This window comes from Clarias gariepinus, chromosome 6, assembly GCF_024256425.1.
Source record: "Clarias gariepinus isolate MV-2021 ecotype Netherlands chromosome 6, CGAR_prim_01v2, whole genome shotgun sequence".
Classification (NCBI taxonomy): Eukaryota; Metazoa; Chordata; class Actinopteri; order Siluriformes; family Clariidae; genus Clarias; species Clarias gariepinus.
In genome coordinates, this window is record NC_071105.1 from 27,593,780 (window position 1) to 27,618,965 (window position 25,186).

Here is a 25,186-nt window from a genome sequence, read left to right on the forward strand (position 1 = left end):
TGCCATCTATTTTTTATCTCCCACTTTTAAGTTTAAAACAGGATTTTTTTAGCTAACAGGATCCCAGTTCCTGAATTTTACATAAAACCCATATAGAAAAACATTTTTCTTGTTGTTTGTTTGTTTGTTTGTGTTTGATGTTGTTTTGTTACATTTTGTTTTCCTTTCCCTCCCCTCTCTCTTTGTATCCATATTTACATTCATTTAGTAACAAATTACCTCTTTAATCTGAATTATATGTTTGTATTTGGCTGCACAACTTCTTTGCATATTGCATAACCGTACACAATGCTTTGTGGTCATAGTTACTTGATCATATTCATTAACCTCCAATTCAAATTCTAGTTTTATATTCCAGCAAGCTGAGAGTTAGGTCTGTGATTTTAGCTCCCTAGGACACTCACTCACTCACTCACTAACTCACTTTCACTTGTTTTATATACTGGATATCCTGTTCAGGGTTATGGATGATCTAGAGCCAGGGGGCACTAGGCAGTTGCACCCTTGATGGGGTGCCTGTCTGTTGCAGGGCACAAGCGCACACAAACACTCACACACTACAGGTGATTTGGAAACCGAATAAGCCTCAGCTGCATGTCTTTGGGCTGTTTGAGGAAATCAGAGCACCCGAAGGTAAACTACATATAATAACAGCTTCAAAGTCATGGGAATTGAACCCTCAACCCTGGAGGTGCAAGGCCACAGTGCCGCCTTCTCCTCGCCCTCTTATATATATTTTTTATCTGTACATTATACTAATTTGTATTACATTTACATTTAGGCATTTGGCAGACGCTCTTATCCAGAGCGACTTACAAAAAGTGCTTTAATGTTTACACAATTTGTATGCTGTTTCATTCACTTTTTTATTGTTTTTATTCATAATGCACATTACATTTGTTGTGTGAGGGGCACAAAATAAAAAAAATTTTGTCTTGTGTTTTTCAAAACAACAAATCCATTTTAGCTGAATAACTTGTGTAGTTAAATAAAATATTACTGAAGCTTGCATTGTTTTATTACATTAGTTAGTGAGTTTTCATTAAAACTACAAGACATGCATGTTTCTAACAGTTTTAAAATCTGATAGTTAGAGTATATATTACACAGTACTGCCATCTGCTGTAAAGTTATAAGCCATTATTATAATTCAATTAGCAAAGCGAGATGACATAAAAAATTTAACAAAACTTTGTTCTGCAGTTGTATATTTACAGTTTTTTTCTTTCCCCTTTTTCCAGAATGACTGTTCTAGATAATGGAAGTCTGCGAATATCCAGTGCTATGAAATCAGATGCTGGTCTCTACACATGTGTGGCACGCAACCAGTTCGGCATAGCAAGCAGCTCAGGGACGCTGATGGTGAAAGGTTTGATGCATACAAATACACTTTTAAGATAACTATTCTTTGTGCCATTATTTTTAACTTGTTTTGCTTGCTACCAGTCTTGCCTTTTGCTTCTCTTCGTGTTATAGCATAAATTACCAAATAGAATACTTCCACACTATAAGCTCAGTTTCCAAGATCCAAAATATTTTATCTAATTAGAAAGAGGTTGTTTGGAGCAAACTCAGCATGGCTAGCAAATTTTTGCATATTAGGAAAGTGTTTTAATTCCTAATGAGACAAGAATGGAATATATTGTTACAATCACAGCATGTGGGAGCCTTAAGGACCCCGAATCTGATTCCTGCCATGTCTTTAGACATTTATTATGCAGTATTAAATATGAATGAAAGTGCTTTGCACAATGTGTGTTATTAATTGGAGGAGGAGAGAAGGAGTTTTAGGAAGTTACTATTGTACCGGTTGAAAGAACCTTAATGCAATATAATTATCTTATAACCTTAAGTCTTATGACACCAGTCACAGATACCTTCCTTTATTACTAATTTCTCATGCCTTCTGTACCTAAAAATCCAGTTAAACAAGAATAATTCAGATATAAACTCTATAAGTCAGAAATTTCTTTAGAATTGCACACTTGTTTGTGTACTAGCAAGTACTATTTAAGCTTTGCAAATATCTATTAGTGTTGCTTTGTGCTAACACTAAACATGTAGTCACTGAGTTATTCATTTCAGGTATGACAAAAGAGAAAATAGAGAGAGTGAGCAATATTGACTAAAACACTAAATAGAATGATTACCTTGCCATACATGTCAGTGTAAGTGATGTAATTTTGGTGGCAGCATATCCTCTCTCTTAGTCTCAATGACAGATAATTGGTTAGCAATGATTCAGGTGAACAGATTCACTTAATAAAAGTACTAATAAGAGGAGTTGACTTAAAGACATAAAAGTATAAATTTATATATTTTTAAAAAAGTGTTTCAGCCACACCAAAATACAAAAATAAATGAGTATGTATCTATTCACTCAAAGGATCTATATTGTATGGCTATATTGGACTTTTTCCCCACTTTCTAAAAGAAATGTTAATTTGAGAGGTAAGATAAGTTAATAATTAAAAAATATATAATTTTTAATGTAAAAAGAATAAGTGACCTGATAAGGTGGTTCTTCAAGAGTTATACATTTTTAACTGCTTTTATCAGAAGTATTCATTCATTCATTCATTCATTTGTGATCAACACTGTAAAAAATATACAAACAGAGGTCGATGAGCAGGTTATTATGTTTAGCAAATGCTTTTGGTAGCCGTCAGGAAGCTTCTAGCAGAATGCTTATTGAATATTAAAAAGAAGATCTTCTTGGCAGTGGAGTTCAATTAAATTTGTTGGTTTACTGGCATGAACTTAACTACTAAGCAGAGTCTAGACATTTTGAAGTATGTTTAACGCTTTAAAAGCTTAGTTAGCTCCACTACCAGGTTTGATGTGTGTTTGGGGTCATTGTCCTGTTGGAACACTTAATTTTTGTCCAAGGTTATGCTGAAAGAAATGGAGGTACTCGTTCTTTATTATTCTCTTCAATTTAAACAACGCTGTAGTTCCACAGACAGCAAAACAACCCCGAAGGATAATGCAGTGTTCTTTGGGGTGAATGCCCCATTTTTATATCTCTAACCATACCTCTGATCACAAGCTTTATCAAGGGAACTTTTTATTTTCTATGTAGTTTGCTCCAGGTCTGTCTGGCTATTAACTTATTACTGTTGAATCCTCAAACTGTATTGATGCAAAAGTGTTCTTTTTCTGTAACCATACTGCTGAATTGTTCGTCCTAGTACGTTAAAGGGATGGAAAAAGAGAAGCTTACTGTTTTTTACACTGCTTGGGCAAAAGGGTCACCTTTGGATTTAAATAAGGCTTTAATTAAGTACTTCAATAAAATTGTGTATGATTCAGCTGTAAACAATTTTTAATCCTAACTGGTGCAGTGAATAACTTCTCATTTGTTCAACAACCATGTCTGTATACTGTGGTGGAAAATGTTGCTTTCAGAAGGGTAAAAATATTTTCCTGCGTCAAGCAAGGAAAAGATTGCTTAAATTGCATAAATTTTTGGTATTGGGTTATGAACTGTCCAACACATTATCCTGGAAAACCTGGAAATATAGCAAACTGTCAACTTCATAAAAGAAAAAAGGAATAAATAAAATACTTGGTAAAGTTGCATCATAAAAATTCGACAGTATGAATCACTGCTATGTTTAATAGTGAAAGTAAGAACATTTCTACACTCACAATGCAATGATGATTTGGGATTAGGCTGCTGTTTGGCAGATCTCTGATGTTGCATGTGCGATGTGGTTTTCTTTCATCCTTTGTGAGGCTTTATGTCCTGCCTTTGTATGAATCTTCATGATCAGTGGTGCTGGGTAAACAAGCTCAACTCCATGGTTGTTTAGAGACCTTTCTTTGAATAGTTAAATAATATTTTTCAAGTCAGAAAGTTTGATCATAGCAGTATTGTATTGTACTGTACTGACTTTCATTCCTTTATTTATCATTTTAATTTAATAATTTTTCTAAAGTACTTTGTTTGACCTGTAGTGTGCATTTTTGTTTGTGTGGTCATGTAAAATAAAATAATACTCACTAATTGGTGGGTTTTTGCATTGAGATGCTTCCCAGAAATGGCTTTTATCAACAACAGAATAGTCTCAAATCTTTAGCGAAGCGGGGGCGAGCTGCTGCTGTGATGCTTCAGAAATATGCAGAACACCTGGTGGAAATAAGGAGTTAGAAGCGAAGTGCATGTAGCTATACAGCCATCATGTAGCTTGAAGAGCCCACTGTACAAGCCTCTAGGTGCAGTGTTATGATATGGTGTTTTTTTCAACTGATCAGGTCTATGCTCAGAAATGTTAAATGGCAATACAGTGGTCACCTGATTGCTTATATGTACTGATTGCACTGAATGACCAGGTTATACCATTATTAGGTGATGTGTTTTTTTTTTCTTCTTGCCTTGATGGTCCAAGCATATTTCAAGATGACAATGCCGACATTCCTTTATTCATTTTTGACAGAGCATGACCTTAATCCCATTTAAAGTATTTGTGATGTGCTGGAGACGAGTGCCTTGAATCTTCCATCTTCCATATAAAATCTTAGACTTCTCTCGGTGTTGTGACATTGCATAAGGTTGATGACCTTCGTGGTGGACCAACAAAATATTGGTGTGTGAGTTTATTGCCAGGCATATAGTCCAGGAACATGAACAGGACTTGTTTTACAGCATAGCACAACATTTTATGTAACTAGAAACCAGTGTTGGGGGACGTTACTTTTTAAAGTAACTAATTGCATTACAAAATTACTGTCTTTAAAAAGTCATCAGTTACATTACAGCGTTACCTTCTAATAAATGTAACTAGATGAATTACTTTTCCATTGCAGAAAATGTGATTCCTCATGCATGTTGTTTTAGTCAAGACCTTTATGATTATTTTACCATCATCACTTAGCGAAGTTTAGCCCATAATATGTTAACTACTAATACCCCTATCTCACCTACATGGTTTCGCGCTGGCGCACGACTCATCATGATTCACCGCGAGTTTTGGCGAGTTTTTGGAGTTTCAGTCAAACCGCATAAGTGAGATAAGGGTATAACAGCAGGAATAACAGAGGGGGACGGGTTATCAGGGGGCGGGGCTTGTAGGATGACTTTCACCCACACACACACTAACGGATTGGTAATGGCTGCTGTCTGGCTCACGGATTACATTCCAAATTGTCTGAATAAAAAAAAAAATGATTGGATAAAAAGTCCTTGTTATATCCACATTATTCACTGTCCTGTTTCTAGAAATTTTATTTAGCATGTAAACTGGATATCGTTTCCAGTGATCATGGTCAGTTCAGACTGACATGCTAATCACATGCTAATATGATATACACAAACACAGGCCAGCTAGATCAAAATGGCTACAAAGCAATTAAATCAAGGAGAAATACACAGTCAATATCTCTTCAACTGGAGTACAGCCAGGAGAAGCAGGGAATTTGGTACGTGCAGGCAGCCCTGCAGGACCTAGAAAATACAGCTGGCTTAAGGCCTTTAACAGATGCAGGAAGTTTCAACAAGCAAACAAATAAGTAAGACTGTAACACAAGACAGCTGGAAGAAACTAGACTAAACAGTGCACAGAAAGGTTAAGAATGAGGAAAATGGAAGTAAAACAGGCTGGATATATATATATATATATATATATATATATATATATATATATATATATATATATATATATATAATAAATCATGTACAATAATATATTTTATAATAGATATTATATTATGAGAACGAATATAAATATGAAAATTGCTTCTACTATAGGTACATAATATAAAATAACTTAATTACTCAATCATCTCTGTTTATTGGTCCATTCCTCTCAATTTGCTTTCTTTTGTCATTACCTCACCATGTTATACCTAAAACACATATAAGAAGACTCTCATGCAGAGAACATGCAGTGCATTTGGGAATAACAAAGTGAAGATCGTATCAATCTACAACCGAATATGGAGGTGTTTCTTTGCCTGAATTGAGACAATAATCTTTAAATTTAAACGCATAATAACATGGGACAGTCTAGCCCCAGCCATTGCTTTTTCATCATTTATTTTTTAGTGTTATTGCATCCTTGCCTGTTCTACAAATACTTCCTTATATTATCTAGTTCCTCTCTGTCAGTATCAATAATGCAGAGGCAACACGATGGGCTAATTTACATATGCAATTTCATTTAGGATGTTCAGCTGTGGTGTGTGTATATCAAAGCAATTGGTGGCCCTTATGGGACATGACAGCATATATTTAAATTGACTGTTGCTGTACAAGCGCTGAAAATACCTGTCACATCAGATACTTCCTCACTAAGTGTGTGTAAATGCATATACATACACAGATGTACACACACCCCAACAATGACAGCAACGTGATTCAACTTATCAGCCAAGTGATGTCTCAATTATCCCAATGCTAAAAGGAAATTAACCAGATTCATTAGTCTTAATTAGAAATAGATTTTTTTTAGACAAGAAATGAACAGAGGAGCAAATCACATGAATGCAGTTCTGGCCTTTCATATAAAAGCCTGTCAATCTTTGTGACTCCTCAACCTTGAGTCTCATACATGACCACAGTCAGTTCCAAACAACTTAATGGTAAATTACTCAATCTAGTAAAAGCCTTGGTAAGCATCACAATTAAATAACCCTTTCTCAAGTTAATGTCCAGGTTTTTCTCCTGAACAGCAATTCTTGGGCAATTGAATTGGATTAGGTTTGTGATTATTGCATTTTCACTGAAGAAAGTTTAGAATTGATAGGAGCATCATGTTTTATGGCTTTCTCTATTTTAATTCAGTTCAGTTACCCCATAGATCTTCTGAAGCCAATTAACTGAGCTAGGTCCTTTTGGCACTTTTACTCTGGTGTAACTTGGGTGTTGAATAGGAAATTAAAGTCATTACTTGTAAAGGTCAATATATACAAGTGAGATTGGAAAAATTTATAAGGGTGGGCTAAATTCTAGTGATATAACAAGCTCAATGTCCCAGCATGCAGCGTGCAGGTATGCTGTCTTTCTTGCCAGTATACTATAGAAGCTGATTGTTAGCCAGTCAGATATTATGCATTCTTACAGTCTTTGTGTGGTGCATGATTTTGGGAGAAAGGGGTGTTGAGCCATGTTGGTACATCTAGTATCATGATCAAGCTAAAATAAATAAAACTGGAGGTCTTGTTCTGACAATGACAGACTCAAATACTTATAGAACGAAAAGAACTTTAAATGATATAATTTATTTCTAAACTCCAGAGGGAAATAAAGCCATGAAAACTAACATAGAAAATGAATAAAACAGTTGGTAAGACTACTAGTGCCGAAGGGATATATGGATAATAGCTCTGGGTATACGGATAAAAACGAGCTGTTATTGAAACAATGGTATGGCAGATAGAATTTCACTGTTTTAGCAGATAGAAAAAGGTTCTGGTAGTTATTACTGGAATCATGTCAGTTTACCTAGTTATGACTGATTCCCTGTTGGTAGTTAAGTTGAAGTCAAAAAGGTTTAAATACATACATGGAAGTGAATTCAATGACTTTAATGTTTTTAGTTACCAATTTAAAGCATATGTATGACTACCAGTCATATTGAAGTACCATATGGGCTTTAAATGTCAAAAGTATGGTTACGGTAGCAGAAAATGAAGGCAATTCTGATGTGCTACAAACCACAGCAAAAGTGCTTACAGAGATGAGCATGATAATGCCAAATGTGAGGAAGAATAGTGTTGCAACTGTGGAGGACAGCACAGACCTGAGTATGGCGGGATGGCAGGTGAATAATAAAATATACTCCGATTTCAAAAAGGTGCACAAGCAACAGGGATGACACCAGCCTTAAAAGGAGGGAAGCGAGTTTGGAGTTTAAGGTACAACTGTTTCTGGTAATAAGCCACTTCTGATTGAAAGTCAAATTCAGACTGAACCAGAGACATAGTCAGAAACATCTTACCTGCGATAAACAGAAAAAGAATTAGACTGTTATTCAGTGGTAAACAGTTCTCTTTTCAGATCAACATAAATGTAATTTATGGTAGTTTTACTTTTTCTAATAAATTACAAAAAATTAAGATTTTCATGATAGATTTTCATTATATTTTTTAATGCAAAATATCAGGTATCAGAAGCATATGACAGGAATAGAGGGTGATCACAGGGCACCTTGATTACACACAGTAACAAACCCGATCACACCTTGGGGCAATTTTACAGTTCGCTAATTGGCATGTTTTGGTACATGGGAGGAACACAAAGAACTCGGAGGAAACTCTTCATGGAAATGCCGAAGACATGCAATCCTCTACACATATAATAAACCAGTAACTCAAACTCAAGTTCAATATTATGTTCCAGTTAATAAGACAGAAATAATTACATTTAAAGGAAGCAGAGAGATAATTGGCAATTGAGATTGCGAATGTTGTTGATAAAATTAAATTAAATCAAACAGCACAGACCACTTATGGGATATCATAAAGCTATTATACATTCTATAGTGAAACGCAATAGGGATGAGAAAAACCCCTACAAAACCAATACAATATTATTAATATACTGTAGATATATTATTTGATTTATATTGCAATTTTGTATCACTATTTTATTTATATACCATTTATTTAACAGCAACGTTAAAGTTACTTTTTATATTGTTACAATTTTAAGACCTTTACCCTTTTAAAAAAAGTTGCTCATAACACCAAAGTTGTATAGCTTAGCTTTGTTCAACAACTTCACAACTGTAAAGAACTTGATTAAAAAAAGTAGCCCATTTATAATAACATTAGTCTTCTCATTTATAATTAGTGCTATCAATGTAAATCTAGTTAATAACAATCATAGATTGTAATGTGATTAACCAGAATTAAAATAAGTTACAGTATTTGGTAAGGATGGATCTATGCTTTTGATGTTGTTTTAGCTTTGAGGTGTTGGTTAACCTCTTGGGTGCCCCTTTAGCTCCTAAAACTTATATTTGTGTAGATATAACTGTTCATCTGCAATGGCAAATTAAACATGTATACTGTTGAGTGATTTATGTTAAAATGTGACCTAAATTTCATGGGCTGTTTGTTTTTAACTGCTAAAAAGGGTGTTTTTTTTAGCAGCTCCTCACATTTTGTTGCTTCCTTATAACCACAGTAACAAAAGCAGCACTAGGGAGCTGTCACAGATATACAGTAACATCCGCTTCTGCAAAGGAGCATGGCGGGGCATGGGTTGGCAGTAGTGGGGTCTGTTAGTAGCAGTAGCTCATTTACAGAAGGAATTTAAGATACAAAATACCCATTCTGTAAGGGGTACCTTAGTTAGAATATTAAGACACACTTTAGAAGAACTCTACGGCCTATGGTAAAAAAATAGCAAAATATGTATAATAAAATAGTCATTAGTAATTACAGTTAACGTATTCGTATATGTATTCGTATAGTTTTTATTCCTAAATCTTGGAACATTGGGATTTTATATGATGGCCATAATACATATTTGAATATTCATATTCATACCGTAACATACCAACCTACTAAAGATACACCATTTGGGCATTTTCGTCATACAAGCTAATATTTTGTTGCACTGTCTCTAGCTTAGATTAGCATGTTCTCAGTGTCTTTGCTGTAGCCACCTTTTTTTGATCATTTATTTCCACCTATTGCTTTATTTATGTATTTATTTATTTTATAATTTTTTAGCACACTGTCCTTGTTTGCTTGAGTGGTGGGACTTTTAACATATTACAGTTATGCAGAGTTATTTGAAAATACATTTCCAATTTGTCATCGATTTCATGCTTTTTGTACCTTTAACCTAAACTAGGATGAAACATTATAAAAATACCATTTCTTGAATTTTAACAGAAAAAAAAATAGTATAATAACTGCACAAATACTTTGCTTCTTACCCCGATGTGCCTATCTTGCCAGACTAGGGTAAGTCAGTCCACATGACCGTTTCCTTTCCCAAGTCCGAGCTTTATGCTTCATAGCAAATCTAAGCCATTTTTTAAAGAAAAGCCTCACTAACAATTGGTTTTCTAAAGGCAGCACAGCAGTTTTATCTCCAAGTCTGAGTTCATGTCACATTGTGCATGTGAAAAAGCTCTTACTTCAATTAGTGGACATGGCTGTGATTTCTACTGTTGATGCAAATTTACGAAGAACTTAAGTGATTTCATTTGGCAGACGCTCCTATCCAGAGCAAATTACAAAAGTGCTTTGAAGTTTCCGTAATTGGATCGGATCCCTTTAATCATAGTTATTTCCATCTTCACAAATTTGACATCTTAGCACTATCCTTCTAGGATTTAATACGTTGGACAGTTCTTAACCCAATTCCAGTAATTTCTTTAGTTTTATCAGTTATTTTTATTGAGGATGCAGGACAACAATTTGACCCTTCTGCAGCACAACAATCTTTTTCATCATGAGGGTAAATATTGTTGATATTATGTCAAATAATAAAAATAATATTTGAATATTTTTCTTTTTTAAGAATAAAGCAATTAATATATGAATATATGACATTTGAAATAAAAATAATGACCTGCCAGTCAATGTGTTCGGACGAACTTGTGGAGCATTTTTATGGCTTGTATGGTTTATGGCTTGTAAACATTCTCCTGGCATCATTTCTATTTGTCATGATTATGTTTTTTTCTTTTTTCTGCTGTCACTTGCAACTTTTGAGCTTTTGCCCTCTGATAAAGTAGTTCAATCTGTTCCTCTTGTCTGAGCTGCCCACAGTGAGCAACAAAAGATACTTCCGCTCTCTTTGATTCCTCCTAGTGTAATATCACCCTGTAACAGTGATGGCTTGTAGTCAAATTATGATAAAGAAGGCTGACAAAATGGCCAGCTTTAAAAATCAGAAGTTAACCATAGAGTCACAAACGGTAGGGGAATTGGATAATGAGACCATGTGTGCCATAGCACAGCAGCTCAGATTGGCATGAGAAGGTAATGCCAGAAGTCATCTGTCCATGCAGATTATGTCAATGGACCAGAAATCCACATAAGTGTCAAGGGAAGCCAAGTCCTCTGACTAGACTAGTGTAACAAATATTTTCAGTAGAAAAGAAATTACAAAGTAGAGATGAAAAGCCACTCGGACAGGAAAAGATGGATCACCTACTGGTAAACTTCAGCAACATTCTCCCTTGTCCTTTTTGATGTGCATTCTTCTTTTCCTGGGCAATGGCTACACATCCATCTTTAAGAAGTGACAGTCGAACAGTGGACTTCACTGCAGTGTCACCTATTATGCTGTTGTGACAGACAGTTGGAGTGAGCTCTCGTCCTCAAAATAAAACTAGTGATGCGTCCTCATTGTGTTGGTCACAAAACACTGATAGCCCATTCCTGATAATGTCGCCTTTACCATCTCATATCAGGAAAAAAAAAAGAGATTGAGTGAGATTGTTTCATTATGTCGGGGACCTATAATAGAAGACGAATCTTCAACCCTAGATTGAAAGCCTGATTCTGGCTGTGCAAATTTAGGCTTGTCTCAGGGGCATTGTCTGCCATGCATAATTTATTCCAGGTGAAATTCTGTTCAAACATGCACACAGCACCCTCATGAGGTAGAAATAGTTTTTACTACAGAATAAATGTATGTATGTATGTATTTTAAAATCATTATTCACACACAATCTCTCTTGCCTTGTCCCTTGGTTAAGAAAACTCACCCTTCTAGAACTGGTGGCTTTTATAAATTGTGAGTGGTACTTTTCAGGGAAGCTACAGTATGCAGCTTCTGTCCATTGTCTCACTGATTACTTTGCAGTAGGCTCATTAGCACTGTCTTTGTTATACTTGACACTGAGTAGTGAGCCCTTTTATATATTGCAGCTGTGGAGAGTAACTCAAAAGTGCATTTCTCATATGTTATTGATTTCATGCTTTTTTATACTTTCAACCTGAACTCCTGAAAATATATGGAAATACTTTTTCACGGGGAAAAAGTACTCCACAAAGACTTTACTGCATACTGTACCTTTGACCAACCTGTGCATTTATAATTATTTGCACCACAAAAAGAAAGAAAGAAATGGCTTGCAAAATAATATGAATATAATAAGATATATAATAGGAATATATTGTTTCTATGCACATGATGGTTTTGCACACAGAATTTAAGTAACTGTACATAAAGTCTACCAGCAAGTTGTAATATTAACAAAAAGAGAGAATGAAAGTACATGAGCATATCAGTGCAATGAGGTTGACAACTTAAGAGACTGATTAAGGTGCATTGATGGGATCTTAAGAGATTATTACGGTTATTAAATATAGAACAGAACAGAATGTATATGACCCTATTTATAGTGGTGATGTCAAAGAAGAGAGATTCTTTTCCTGACACAGAGCAGAGTTATTGTAAAGTCTAATTGCAGTCAGCAGGAAAGACATCCTGTATTAGCATTCTTTGTCACAGCCGAGCTTAAGTATTCTCTTGCTGAAAGTGCTCCACTGTTTAGCCAATAGGTTGTGGAGGGGATATGAGGTGTTCCCATGATGGTTAACAGTTTGTCTAGCATCCTTCACTTCACTGCCAATTTGAAAGCACTCCAGCAGAGTCCCTAATATTGAGCTAGTCATATTGATGATTTTGTTGATTTTCCTGATGTCACTGCTTCTGATGCTGCTGCCCCTACAGATAGCAGCAAAGAATATTGCACTTGCAACAATATACTGATAAAAGATCTGAAACATTTTGCTACAGACAATAAGGAATCTGAGCTTTTTCAGGAATACAGCATCTGTGTTGCATTTCCAGTCCAATCAGTTGTCAACTCCAAGGTATCTGTAGCTCTCCACCAGCTCCTCCTTAGTGTAGATTGTGTTGGTGTAGTCCTGTTTCTCCTGAGGTCCACAACCATCTCGTAGGTCTTGGCCACATTCAGGACCAGGTGGTTGCTCTTGCACCAGTCCAAAAACTGTCCACCTGGCCTCTGTATTCTTCTTCCTGACCACCATTAACACATCCCCCAACTGCAGAGTTATCTGAACATTTCTGCAGATGATAGAATTCAGAGTTGTACTGTAAGTCTGAAGTTTTTGTTGTGCCTTTTTCACCAGATGTACATTGCAGGTCCATATCAGCTGTTTAGACACAGCAACTTCAGGAAATGTTTAAGATGTCCTTTTTCTGTAGACAATGGACAGCTAAAAGGCTCATGCAATTGTTTCTAAACAATGGCATGTACCTTCTGCACAGGTGAAAAAGGCCCAGCCAAGGCTTTAGGCAGAGGCAGAGTTGCAACAGAGAATCCTGGTAAAATTCTACATGATGATCATCAAAATCATTCTAACAAACTGCACAATTCAGTGGAATGCCAGCTGCACAGCTGCTATTCAAAAGTACTTGCATTGCATGGTGATGGCTGCTTAATGAATTGTTGGGACATGAGGCCTGAGTTTGAATACTATGTGCTTTTTTCCTGATTAAGAACAAAGGCTAGCAGCGTTAAAAGAGACAACATGACAACACGTTTGAACCGCTACCTTCAGACAAACAATTCAGGTCAATAAGATCTTGTTCTAATAGGCAAAGGATCAGCTTCATTTCCAAAGCTGTAGCCTCCATCACATCTATCTACATACACAACCATCTAATATCCAATATCTCTTTAAATATGTAAGTTTGTAAATTTAAATTCACATCACAACCTCCATTACGTCCCTCACTTTCAAACAACTGTTGTAAATATGTAGATTTATAAAGTTTATTGCACATCACAAAATGCTACTCTTTATAACTTTATTTACATTCTTATTTGGCTCATTATTTATTGCATTGCTTGTGTATATTTTTGCACAGTTAATTCCTTCTTTTCTGGTCTTTTATAAGAGAGATACCATGCTAAATTTTATTGTATTCAGTATAATGACATTCTTATCTTGTCTTCTTAAACAGTATTCTGAACTCTGCTTGAATGTTACAGAGGCCACGATAATCACTACTCTTCCCTCAACATTGGATGTTACAGTGGGTGAGAGCATTGTTTTGCCCTGTCAGGTGACCCATGACCCCTCACTGGAGCTCAAGTTTACGTGGTTCTTCAACGAGCAGCTTATCCATTTTGGCAACCATGGAGTGTACTTTGAAAAAGTTGGTAGTGTAAGTATTGACACATTTTGTATATCACTTGATTAGTATTTGTGCCTTTTATTAATGTTACAAGTGGAAATACATTGTTCTACACAGAACTGGCCTCTAAATCCTAAAAATACTGAACTTATCATTTATTATTATCATTTAATATTTATTTATTTTGGAAAAATAGCTATAACTTAACTACACAGGCTGACCAAAAAGTCACACACTTTCATGTTTTGTTTGACTGTCTTTAGCTTGGATTATGATATGTAATGTGGTGGTTGCACATGTCTGAAAATGAATCCCAAAAACACTGTTTCAACTTAATACATTGACATTGACATTTGAGTCATGGAAAGTATCAGGGGAAAAATAATTGATGGGATTAAATTAGTATATCCAGGTAGTCAGCTGACATTATTTTATTGCCACATAATGTTGCTGAGTGTAGACTGGACCAAATGAAGCAACATCAAACGGTAACACTACGCGACTACGCAAAATGGGCACATCACATTATGCACTTCCAATCTTATTAGTGGTGCATGAAGTACACACATTGTGTACTTGAATAAAAGTAAAAATACCCTAGAGAAACTATTAATCCAGTAAAAGTAGTCCTTTATTTCCATTTCCACTTGAGTAAAAGTACAAAAGAACTTACTTTCCAACGTACATAAGTATCAGAATAAAAGTAGTATGATGTTGTTGTAGTAGTAGATTTATTGTGGTTCTAATGTTATTATTCCAATTGTGATTGGATTCTTGCTTGATATACTTACTGAAAAGACTGTTATGTCACCACATAAAATAAGATTAAACTAAGGTAAAACAACAAGCCAGGTAATGGAACATGGTGCTGTTACCCCAAATGGTGTGCTTCCAAATAGTTTTTTCCACCCATACGTAAGAAGAAATGCACAATGTTGTGGAGTAGAAATTATGATATATACAGTAATTTTAAAATCTAAGGGAGTAAAAGTAATAAATTCTTCAAAATGGAAATGTATATTCTTAAAAATTATCTTGTTACTGTCCACCTCTGCTTCTTACCCTGATGTGTCCATCTGCCTGGTTTTATGACCCAGGGGGGGGTCTATTTATTTTCTCAATTGTGTATAAAGCATCAGATACCCTTTTTTTTGCAAAAAAAAAAAAATGGTAGTTACCTGACCAGCACATCCATATGTGCTTTTTAAGTGTCCGATTTCGAATCTACAGTAGTCTCCTTTGCTGTTATTATGACTGGCACTTATCTCTAAAGACTTTACACTAGATTTTATAGTTTAGCTATAAGGATTTTTCTTTCAGGCAGAAGCACATTATAACACAGTACGTTATATTTAGTGAGGTTAAGGTCAGGGTTTTGTGCAGGTCATTTGAGATCTTCCCACCCCACTTTGGCAGAACATGTTTTCAAGGACTTTACTTTGTGCACAGCACATTGTCATGCTGAAGCATGGGCTACACTTTTAGCTCTAATGAAGTGAAATTGCAATTCTACAGCACATAAAGGCACCCTGTACAATTGTATGATCCAAAGGTTTGGGGAAGGCCCAAATGTGGGTGTGATAATCAGGCGTCTACATATTTTGGTCATGTAGATTTTGCCAATATGATTCTTACCAATGAGTCGTTACAAGTACAATAGCTTGAGTATAATTTACTTTGGGAATTGTGTGTTATCATATGCTTAATCTTCAAGGCTGAATATACTAGGTAAGCAGCGGAAGTTTCACGCACAACTTAATTGGAAAATAATCAAGTTGTAAATGTGCAGCTCAAGGCTGTAAAATATTTTTATTCATGCATGGGAGTCATTATTAGCCCATCTCTGTACCTGACTTTTAAGCTGGCGGACTCAGTCCTTAGAGTAATAGGGTTTAATAAGTTATCACTGTTACTAATTAGATTCACAAGAAGCTCATTTTGGCTGAGTCTATTTATATATCACTGGCTAAGATAAATCTTTCTGATTGTTCTGTGTATCTGATCATTTGGTTTCATGTGCTTGTCTGTGTGTCTGCTACAAGACATTTTTTAACGAACACAAAGGTTTCGTTTAAATTGTCTGCACTACAGTGACCTCTGCACTTTTCTCTTTGTGAAATGAAGGTAAATGTATAGCACCACCTGGTGAAGTACACCATGTTGACTACTCAAGATTTACAGTATGCAGTGGACTTGTAATGAGCTCACCATGAAGGCCAATTATTATACGGTAGTCAACAAATAAATGTACATAGGTTTCTGTTAACATACTGGGACATAACATTAGTGTGAATATATGCATAATATAAAAATGTCATTGCACATGTAAAATATAGACAACCACTTTTTTTCTGTGAAGCTGCAGAAAAGACATTTTACTTGTTTTGGACGACATCTCTTTTTTATAACACTCTGAATTTTGTTCAGTACTTAATAATGTCACACTTCTTTTGTCAACAAAACCTCCAACTGCTCAAGGTTGCTTGGGTATTCCCTTGTTCATAACTTCTCCACAGCATCCTGTACATCTTAGAAATTTCATTAAAGTCAGGCTTGCTATGCCTTTATCAGTACTTTTCCAGAGTAAAGACATACTATCCAAAGTCTAATTACTTGCTGTTACCTTAATTCTTGGGAATACCAGTGGCATCAGACTGCGGTGTTAATTTTTAAAGACACTCTTGAACTCAAGTACCTAGAGTCATTTATCTTTTGTACTGCAGATAGATTTTTCATTTTGGAAATGACAAATGGAGGGTTCTGCCCCTGCAGCAGATATAGATGTTTAAATTCTGTGATGGTAAAAATATCATTACCATTAGATGGTGTAAGAGGAATAGGGGGAAAAATATAAAAAGGGAAAAAAGTTTTAAAATGGGATAATGTTACATTAACGGCTTTTCATGCACTAAAGAAGAGCTTTCCTATTGCTGGCAGGCAAGCCTCATTTATGGCTCTTTTTACTCGGAAAGTACCACAGAAAATTGTGATCTTGGAAATTGAGAGCTTCTAGCAGCTATAGAGGGGTTGCAGAAGTGCAGAAAGCAAAAATCTATTACCCTTTTTCATAGAAATCTTATTTTTTAAACTCATTAGTAGCGTTGCTGCCTTATACATTTAGGGCACTGTAAATCTTTGGGGTTCTATCTGTGCAAGGTTCTTCCAGCCTGATCTCCCATATCCCACTATATGCCAGTTGGTGAACTTAACACTGTAAATTGCCCCAAGATTTGAGTGAGTATGTAAATATTATAACAGGTTTAACGCATGGGCGGCACTACAAAAACAGACACGAGGCGAGGTCTTACGAGAAATGGGTAATTTATTTTGAAAATGGGGGACGAAAAGGGTTTAAGGAGGAAGAAAGAAAAGACAGGGAAGGAAAGTAGTGAAGGTGTGTACGTGCAGCTCTGGTGGCAGTATCCAGCTGGCATGCAGCCTGGCCACAAAAAATCACATACCAAAAAATCACATGCCAAACCAGAACAAAAATCAGTTTCAGTTTAAGTACTGTATTAGTGAAAGTTACATACATAGTATTCCTAGACCCCTTCTGTTTATATCTTCTTTTTTTTTTTTTTTTGGGAAGGGCCTAAGTGGGGGCACAAATATTTCCTGAGAATATAATTCTGGCTATCATGTTTTTTTTGGCTTTTTATGTTTGAATTTTAACACTGGCTGAATACAATTAAAATTTTCCTGAATATGTACAGTACACTCACGCAATCCTAGAGAAGTCATGAATAGGAAAAAAGTGTGCACACCCAGTTTAAAGTACTATTGATCATTTAAAGGAAGCCCAGTCACTTAGTGTCACATTAAGTGTGCTTTTGAGCATTATTTTAATAAAAACAAACGAAACCAAAATTAAGCCAAAACCAGATTAAGGCTATATTCACATTATAAGCGTCTGTTCTTTAAAATGTCTCAAATGCACACTCCACGGACTACTTTCTCCATTGTCCTCTTTTGTTGAATCAAAATCCATTTTTTACTCTAATGTGGCACGGATGTGAATTTTTAAGGCTTGTCTGCAAGCACAAATCTGATGTTCTTCAGATCAGACCTGGGTCACTTTCATATGTGTCCTTGATTGGATATACACTGTCTGGACAAAAAAAGTCCTTGTAAACAGTGCACAGTGTGGTGGCAAATTCATGTGTAAAAATGATCCCTCATGTTTCACAAACCACACTTTCACAATTTAAATCCTAGAAAATGAAAAGTTTATAGATATGTTAACCAGGTCATTTAGTACATTCAGGTAGTCAGCTAAAATTTTTTCTTGTCACATAACTTTGCTGAGCCTAGTCCTGACCAACAGCTTCATGTGCTTCATACTGTGACGTGTACTCTAAAAAAGGGGGCAATCTGGACCCTGTCATGCAGATATGGGTCAAGAGTTTCAGTTAATATTTACATCAGCCATCAGAATTGAGAAAAATGTGATCTCTACAGTATGTCATGGTTGTTAGTGCCAGATGGGCTGGTATTTGAGAACAAGTATTTTAGTAACCACTTATCTGGGATTTTCACACATAATCTTTATGGTTTACACAAAATAGTGTTTAAAATTATTAATTTATTTAGAATTAGAATTTTAAATTATTTAGAATTAAAAAACGCATGCTGTGCTCATAGGATCTGCAGACTGTAACACATTGGTGTTGAGAAAAAGCCAGGGTTAATTGCTGGATTGGTTTAAGCCAGTCTTTCAATTTTCTTTCAGTTTTCTTTGTATAGTGCTTTTAACAATGAATATTGTCACAAAGCAGCTTTAAAGAAATAAAAATTCTAGATATAAATTAAAAAAAGGATACATTTATAGATTCAGATGTTTATTTCTAATGAGCAAGCCAGAGAAAACACTGATATAAGGAAGAAACCTTGAGCAGAACCAGAAGGAAACTCATCCTGATTTGGGTGATCTCATACCTTTAACACACTCCAACCAGATGGTTTGGTGTAATCTGTTTTGTTAGAGCTCTGGATATGGTTTACATGTTGAAGAATTGGGTGTTTTGGTGTTCTCTATGCACTCAATGAGTAAAAATGTTATCTTGGATGTGGGAAAAAAACAGAGGTGACCACCTCAGACTGTGGTTAAACAGGCACTCTTCCTGATATCAGCTTAATATGCCACACTGAGATTTTAGCTCTATGGCTTTTACATACTTACCAGTAACAGTACTGCCAACACAACGCAAGTGTCCTCAAGCTCCACACAAACATAGCAGCTTCACTTTCTACACAGCAATCATCTGAAATAAATAAGAAAATCAACACAATTAACAATACAGATAAAGGCTAACTGGTTTTGTAACCATTCACATTAAAAAATAAACAGATATTCTGGTTACTAGGTTGTCCATCTCACCATTATTAGACCAGTTGGAAAGTAAACCATGTAACTTTTGAATGCTGGGGTGTGCGTCAAGGCCTGTGTCCTCAAAGCCTGGCAGGTGAGAGAACGCAACATATATTTGAAACAAGGTGGTGGAGGAGACCCTGTTTTTTAACCCAGCAGGACATCATCGGCATCAGCTGCTGAGCTAGGCTTAGACAGTGCAGGGTATATCCTGGGCAGAATGTTGTATATGTCAGGCAGTGCTTGGTATAATTCAGGCACAGCATGGTATTGTTTGAGCACAGCATGCCCTGGAACAGGGGATGGTTCTCTGGTATTAAATGGCATAAAGCAGGGCATGGTTCTGCATTGGACAGTCCAGGGTCTGTTTCTCAGTCTCTGTGGCTTAATTCTGGGTTCTCTGGGTATAATTCAGGCAGAGGAGAACAAGGTTCACATAAAAGCAGAGAATAGGTATAGCAAGAAAGATAGCAAAGATCCGAGTTTACAGGGAAAATCTATGGACTAATACTGTTTTGCTCAGGGCTATCTGCAATCCTTGTTTCTGTAGTTCCCGCATCCAGTCAACAGCGTACTGTGTTGGGAACACACCTAGGCAAATTTGCAGCTGTATGGCAGTTCTTGCTGGATGGTATACTGTTGTTGCTCTGTGTCATGAAACTTTTTCTGTGCCATGAACACAGAACTGCTTTGAAGTATTGGTGATTGCTTGGCACTTTGTATGAGAAGCCTCTTCACACTGAGCACCTTTGGGCTGTATGCTGAAGGGCGTATCGCTTGTGTGCTCCACATTGTTGCTAGCTTGCCACCAGATCACAAACTGAATACCCGTGAAGTTGGAGATGATAAAGCATCCCCTACATCCCCTACGGTCTTGTATTCTGTCATGAACTGGAAGCATAGGCACAGAGTTAGTGTTGATGTAAACTTTAATGAAGATTGGCAGAGGTGGAAGAAGCTTACTGTACATAAGAATCTTTACTGAGTGGATCAGAAATTAAAACCATGGACTAACATTTTAACATAAGTGTCTGAACACAAAAACAAAGAAAAGGGCCAAATTCTGACAAACCCTTGAGGAAGGGTATAGTAACTAAACCAGGGTGTCCATTTTATTTGAAGTGAACATTAACTGAAGCGCTTGACCCATATACACTTTATTTTATGCATCATGCTGCTGGCACACGATTGGCTGATTGGATAATTGCATAAATTAGCAAGCATAGAGGTGTTCCTGTGAAAGCGACTGAGTGAATATTAATGATTATTCTCGCTCTCTCTCTAAAAATGCTAATATATTTAAAGTTAATGCTTAAAATTAGATAAAAGAACAGTAATATGCATTGAGGTAACATATTATTTTTCATGTATAATGTTAGTAAGCTAATGACAAACAGACTTTTTACATATTTAGGAAAATACAAATTCAAGCAGTTCTAATGAATCTGTTTTAATTAATTCCTGAAAAGATCAAAGATCAAGACGGTAACTATCCAATTTTCTTTTCTTACTACACAAGCCTAATTTACAGGTTTGAGTTGGTCACAAATGGTGTGTGTACACAAGAGTTAAATTCATGCCAAGCGTTATTTTGCATTAATTTGTGTTAGCAGAATAGCTTTTGTGTTGCTCTGGGGTTTGAAACATACAGAGAGAAAAGTGACGAGTGTTCTGTAAATGATATTACTGTCTGTCCTCAGCATTCTTCTGGAGACATCATGATTCGGAACATTCAGATGAAACATGCAGGAAAGTACACGTGTGCAGTGCAGACCAAGGTGGACAGCAGCTCCATTGCCACAGACCTGATTGTCAGAGGTGACATTCAAACCTATGCTGTATGATTATACCACAGTGGACCAATTCTACTTCTACAGAGAGTTTATTTCGACTCATAATTAAGGACATGTAATCTAATTGATACTGAACATCTTACATTAGATCTGGAACACTTGAGGCAGTCTTCTTTTCCTCTGTACGATTTTTAATACATCAAGTTTCCATTGCTGTCTTAAGATTAATATAGAAAATACTGTATTGTATAGTTTGGATCATCGTAATATATATTTTTAGTTAATATTTATTTGAAAGAAATAGTGGTTGTATTCTTTTTTTTAAGACTTTTCTATTAGCTGGTTCACAAGTAAATCAAAAAACTGATGATACACTGCTTCACTATGAATATTTATGCACTGCTTGCACATTAAACAAGACTGCACCACATACCTGGGCTAATGAGAAAATGTAGCTCTAACTTGTGTAATTAAAGTAAATAAACACACACCAAATATATTTAGGGAAGTTGTTGACTAGTTTAGGCTGGTGTGTCGCAGATTTATTTGTCAATTTGTTGGTCAGTACAGCATTACCAAGTGAGCATGCCATTTTTTCTTCAGGTCCTCCTGGCCCTCCTACCAGTATCCATGTGGAAGAACTCACAGATTGCAGAGCCACTCTCTCTTGGAAGCCTGGACCCGATAATCACAGTCCAATTACTGCCTACGTTATCCAGGCTAGAACCCCCTTCTCACTCGGATGGCAAGCTGTCAGGACAGGTAGGGCTCCTAATCAGACTAAAACTGATCCAATCAGCACTCTTTCTTTCCTCCTTACAGTCAAGTAATTTTTAAGTTCGATGCACATTCTGACCAGGGTTTGTTATCAATATGCTTATCCTTTAACCATTGTGTTAAATTAATGAAAATAAGCAACAACTTAAATATGAGAAATGGTATAGGGTGCCTTTTTTATCATCCAGGCCATACATCATTCAGGCTACAAAAGAAGTGCACTATATAGAGTATAAAATATTGCTACATTATGCTTTAGTATAAGATTTGATTATTTTGCCGGATATTTTGATTGCCAGTTCTCTTTGGGATCTTCATCAGCTGAGGGTACACTCCCCGAGCCTTCCTTTCAGTATCGATTGATTTTAATTAGTCCTGTTGACCAAGTTTATTAAGATTTAGTTATTCGTCAAATGTACCGTTCAGCACAGTGAAATAATTTTTTTCACGTATCCAGCTGGAATACAGTGCCCCTGCAGCACATAGGGTTAAAGGCCATGCTCAGGGTCTCAAAAGTGGCAGCTTGGCGGTGCTAGGGCTTGAACCCCTGACCTTTCGATCAGTAACCCAGAGGCTTTACTGTCTGAGCTGCCATTTATGTGCCCCATTATAGATGCTGTTACATACAGTTTATGTGAATGTTCTGTTATGCATAGCTTAGAAAAAAGACTTTGAGTATCAAGACCCTTACCAGCATAAAGCATTTCTTAATATTGAATGAATGAACAATTGATGCAATGATGAACAGAAAAAGAAAGAAATGAAGTAAACAAAGATGAAAAGAGTAGAAAAATAAACTACCGTTTGGATACACATTTAAAATAACCATTAATTAATTAACATTATTTAATAATATTTATATTACTTTTGCAGCTTTGTTATAGTAACTGATCTAGAGAATTTTAACCTTAGCAGTCTCTACAATACACAAAATGTGTACACTCACATAAATCTCAAGCAAATGCATTGCCACCTGTCTTCTAAGCATAGGCGACACATAGGGATGACTATTCATTGTCTCACGTCAGCAGTGGCGTTGTCTTCTGTTGTCACGCTTTCCTTCTATCCACAACCATGCATGTAAATTTGACCAAACCTTCACAGAACGTGGATCTCTTATGCTCACTAGCTATTTGATTTTCCAATAAATGTGATTTTTCAAGAAACAAAAATGACAATTAAAAAAATACATAGCTTACATAGCTAAGAGGCTTCCAAGGAAGATGTATCACCTGCCCACTGAATGTGCTACATTTTTATTGCTGTAAGGGGGAAAAATAGGTTATTAGAAAATGAACTAGCTCGTGCACATTTATCCTTCCTATTTGAGTATTGAGATAGAAGAAAAGTGTGATAATGGAAGATGAGAACGCTGAAGCCAGACGGATAGTGATTCCTATGTGTTGCCTATGCTTCACAGGCAGGTGACACAAAACGGGAGACTGACAAATATGCTATCCGCACCTCCTCCGAAATCATTCATGGGAATTTGACCAAATCTTCACAGAACCTTTATTGGTGCACAGATGTGCCTTAGCTGTAATTCATTTTCTATTAAATTAGATTTTTTTTTTTTCTGGAAGCATAGATGTGCACTACAGCCAAGGAACCAAAATATACTTCTTGAAATTTATGCAACACCTCGATCCCAGCCTCACCATTGCAAATATAACAGCAACATTAATTTATTTAACATTTAACATTTATTTATTGTATGACATCATCTAAGACAATAACTGTTTTGACTCCTGACTACCGGTCACTTGTAAATAATATTCATTTAATCAAAAATGTTTTTGTAACATTACTTCCCCTATACGCCATTAAAAACCCTATCAGGTTTAGTGAGCAGATAACATGTATTTTGTAGTATTTTATTCGAATGTGTATAGTATAGAGACAGTAACATATGTATTTTGTTTGTAGTGCCGGAAGAAGTAGGGGGTCGCCGTCTGACAGCTACAGCTATCGAGCTTAGCCCGTGGGTAGAGTATGAGTTTCGAGTAGTGGCAATCAATGAACTGGGTACAGGTGAGCCCAGCAAGCCCTCCAAGCAAGTAAGGACCAAGGAAACATGTAAGTGATTTAAACCCTAGCTTTGTGTAAACATCCCAGTTATAGTGGTTCTGTGCACCTGCGGTTTCTGGCATGTCACTTTTTGGCTTACCACAGCACAAATGAATAAGAAAAGACATGGAATAATATATTATGTGTGTTGATTATATGCATTTATTTTTATACAACAGCATTGTATGCAGTAAGTGTAATCTTTTAGACAAGACCACACAAAGTGTGCTTTTTGAATGGGCCCTCTTTTATATCACCAGTGACCAATCTTCCTTCTCATTCCTTATTAGAAGACGAGAGAATACAGACACATCAGGAATTTGACACAGGTTGATAGTGAAATAGAAATTGAACCACTCTGTTTAACTCCACCCTCAGCACTATCTGAAGCATTTCAAACTGAGTCTATAGTATTCATAGCAGCCATTCTGAATAAATCTTCTGATACTATGATATTTTTAGATCAGCCGGATGGTGCTATGCACCCCATAAAATTCATTCAGGATTTCACAGAGCAAATATTTCATTTATAGCTGCACCTACTAAAAATGCAGCACATCTACGGGCATATGCTGAATGCACACACCCTGATGACATCTTAAAATATTGCACAACAAGCAGTGAAGGAATTTATCCAATCTCCAGTATACTTGTCAATAAAGAGGTCCTGGAAGGAAGGATACAGCTTTTGAAATAGCAAAAGCTACATATGCAAATGGATGATTTGATTGGCAACTTTAGTTTACTAGTTCCATATTTCTGTACCCACGGAAAGGTCCTGTCTGCCTTAAACAGTCCTAACAAAGAGAAAGCCTCCTGTCTAACTGCTCTTCATCCACCTAGGTTGATTGGATGATTAATTATATTTGTGCAAAAATATAACATGGCCCTATATTTATTCTGACTTAAGGCCTTGTTTGATTCAGACAATAATAAATTTCTTGCTAAATCACAAGGTGAAGCCCACAGTTTAAAATATAGGATTTTATTTATTAAACTTTTCTTGTTCAAGGCCAGTTCACATCTATGGATCTGTGTCACCTTCATTCACTGTCCGCCATTTACCTTCTCCATTGACCTGAAACACCTGCATTATTACGG

General features: G+C 36.1%; 1 protein-coding gene across 1 annotated transcript in view; it reads left to right on the forward strand.

Moving 5' to 3' along the window:
• Positions 1-25,186, forward strand: part of LOC128527213 (contactin-4-like) — a 195,726-nt gene that overhangs the window by 148,909 nt on the left and 21,631 nt on the right. The window contains exons 12-16 of the mRNA XM_053499586.1: positions 1,242-1,369; positions 13,935-14,110; positions 21,149-21,266; positions 21,845-22,003; positions 23,945-24,094. Coding sequence (XP_053355561.1) covers positions 1,242-1,369; positions 13,935-14,110; positions 21,149-21,266; positions 21,845-22,003; positions 23,945-24,094 — 731 coding nt within the window. The remainder of the gene's footprint in view (positions 1-1,241; positions 1,370-13,934; positions 14,111-21,148; positions 21,267-21,844; positions 22,004-23,944; positions 24,095-25,186) is intronic.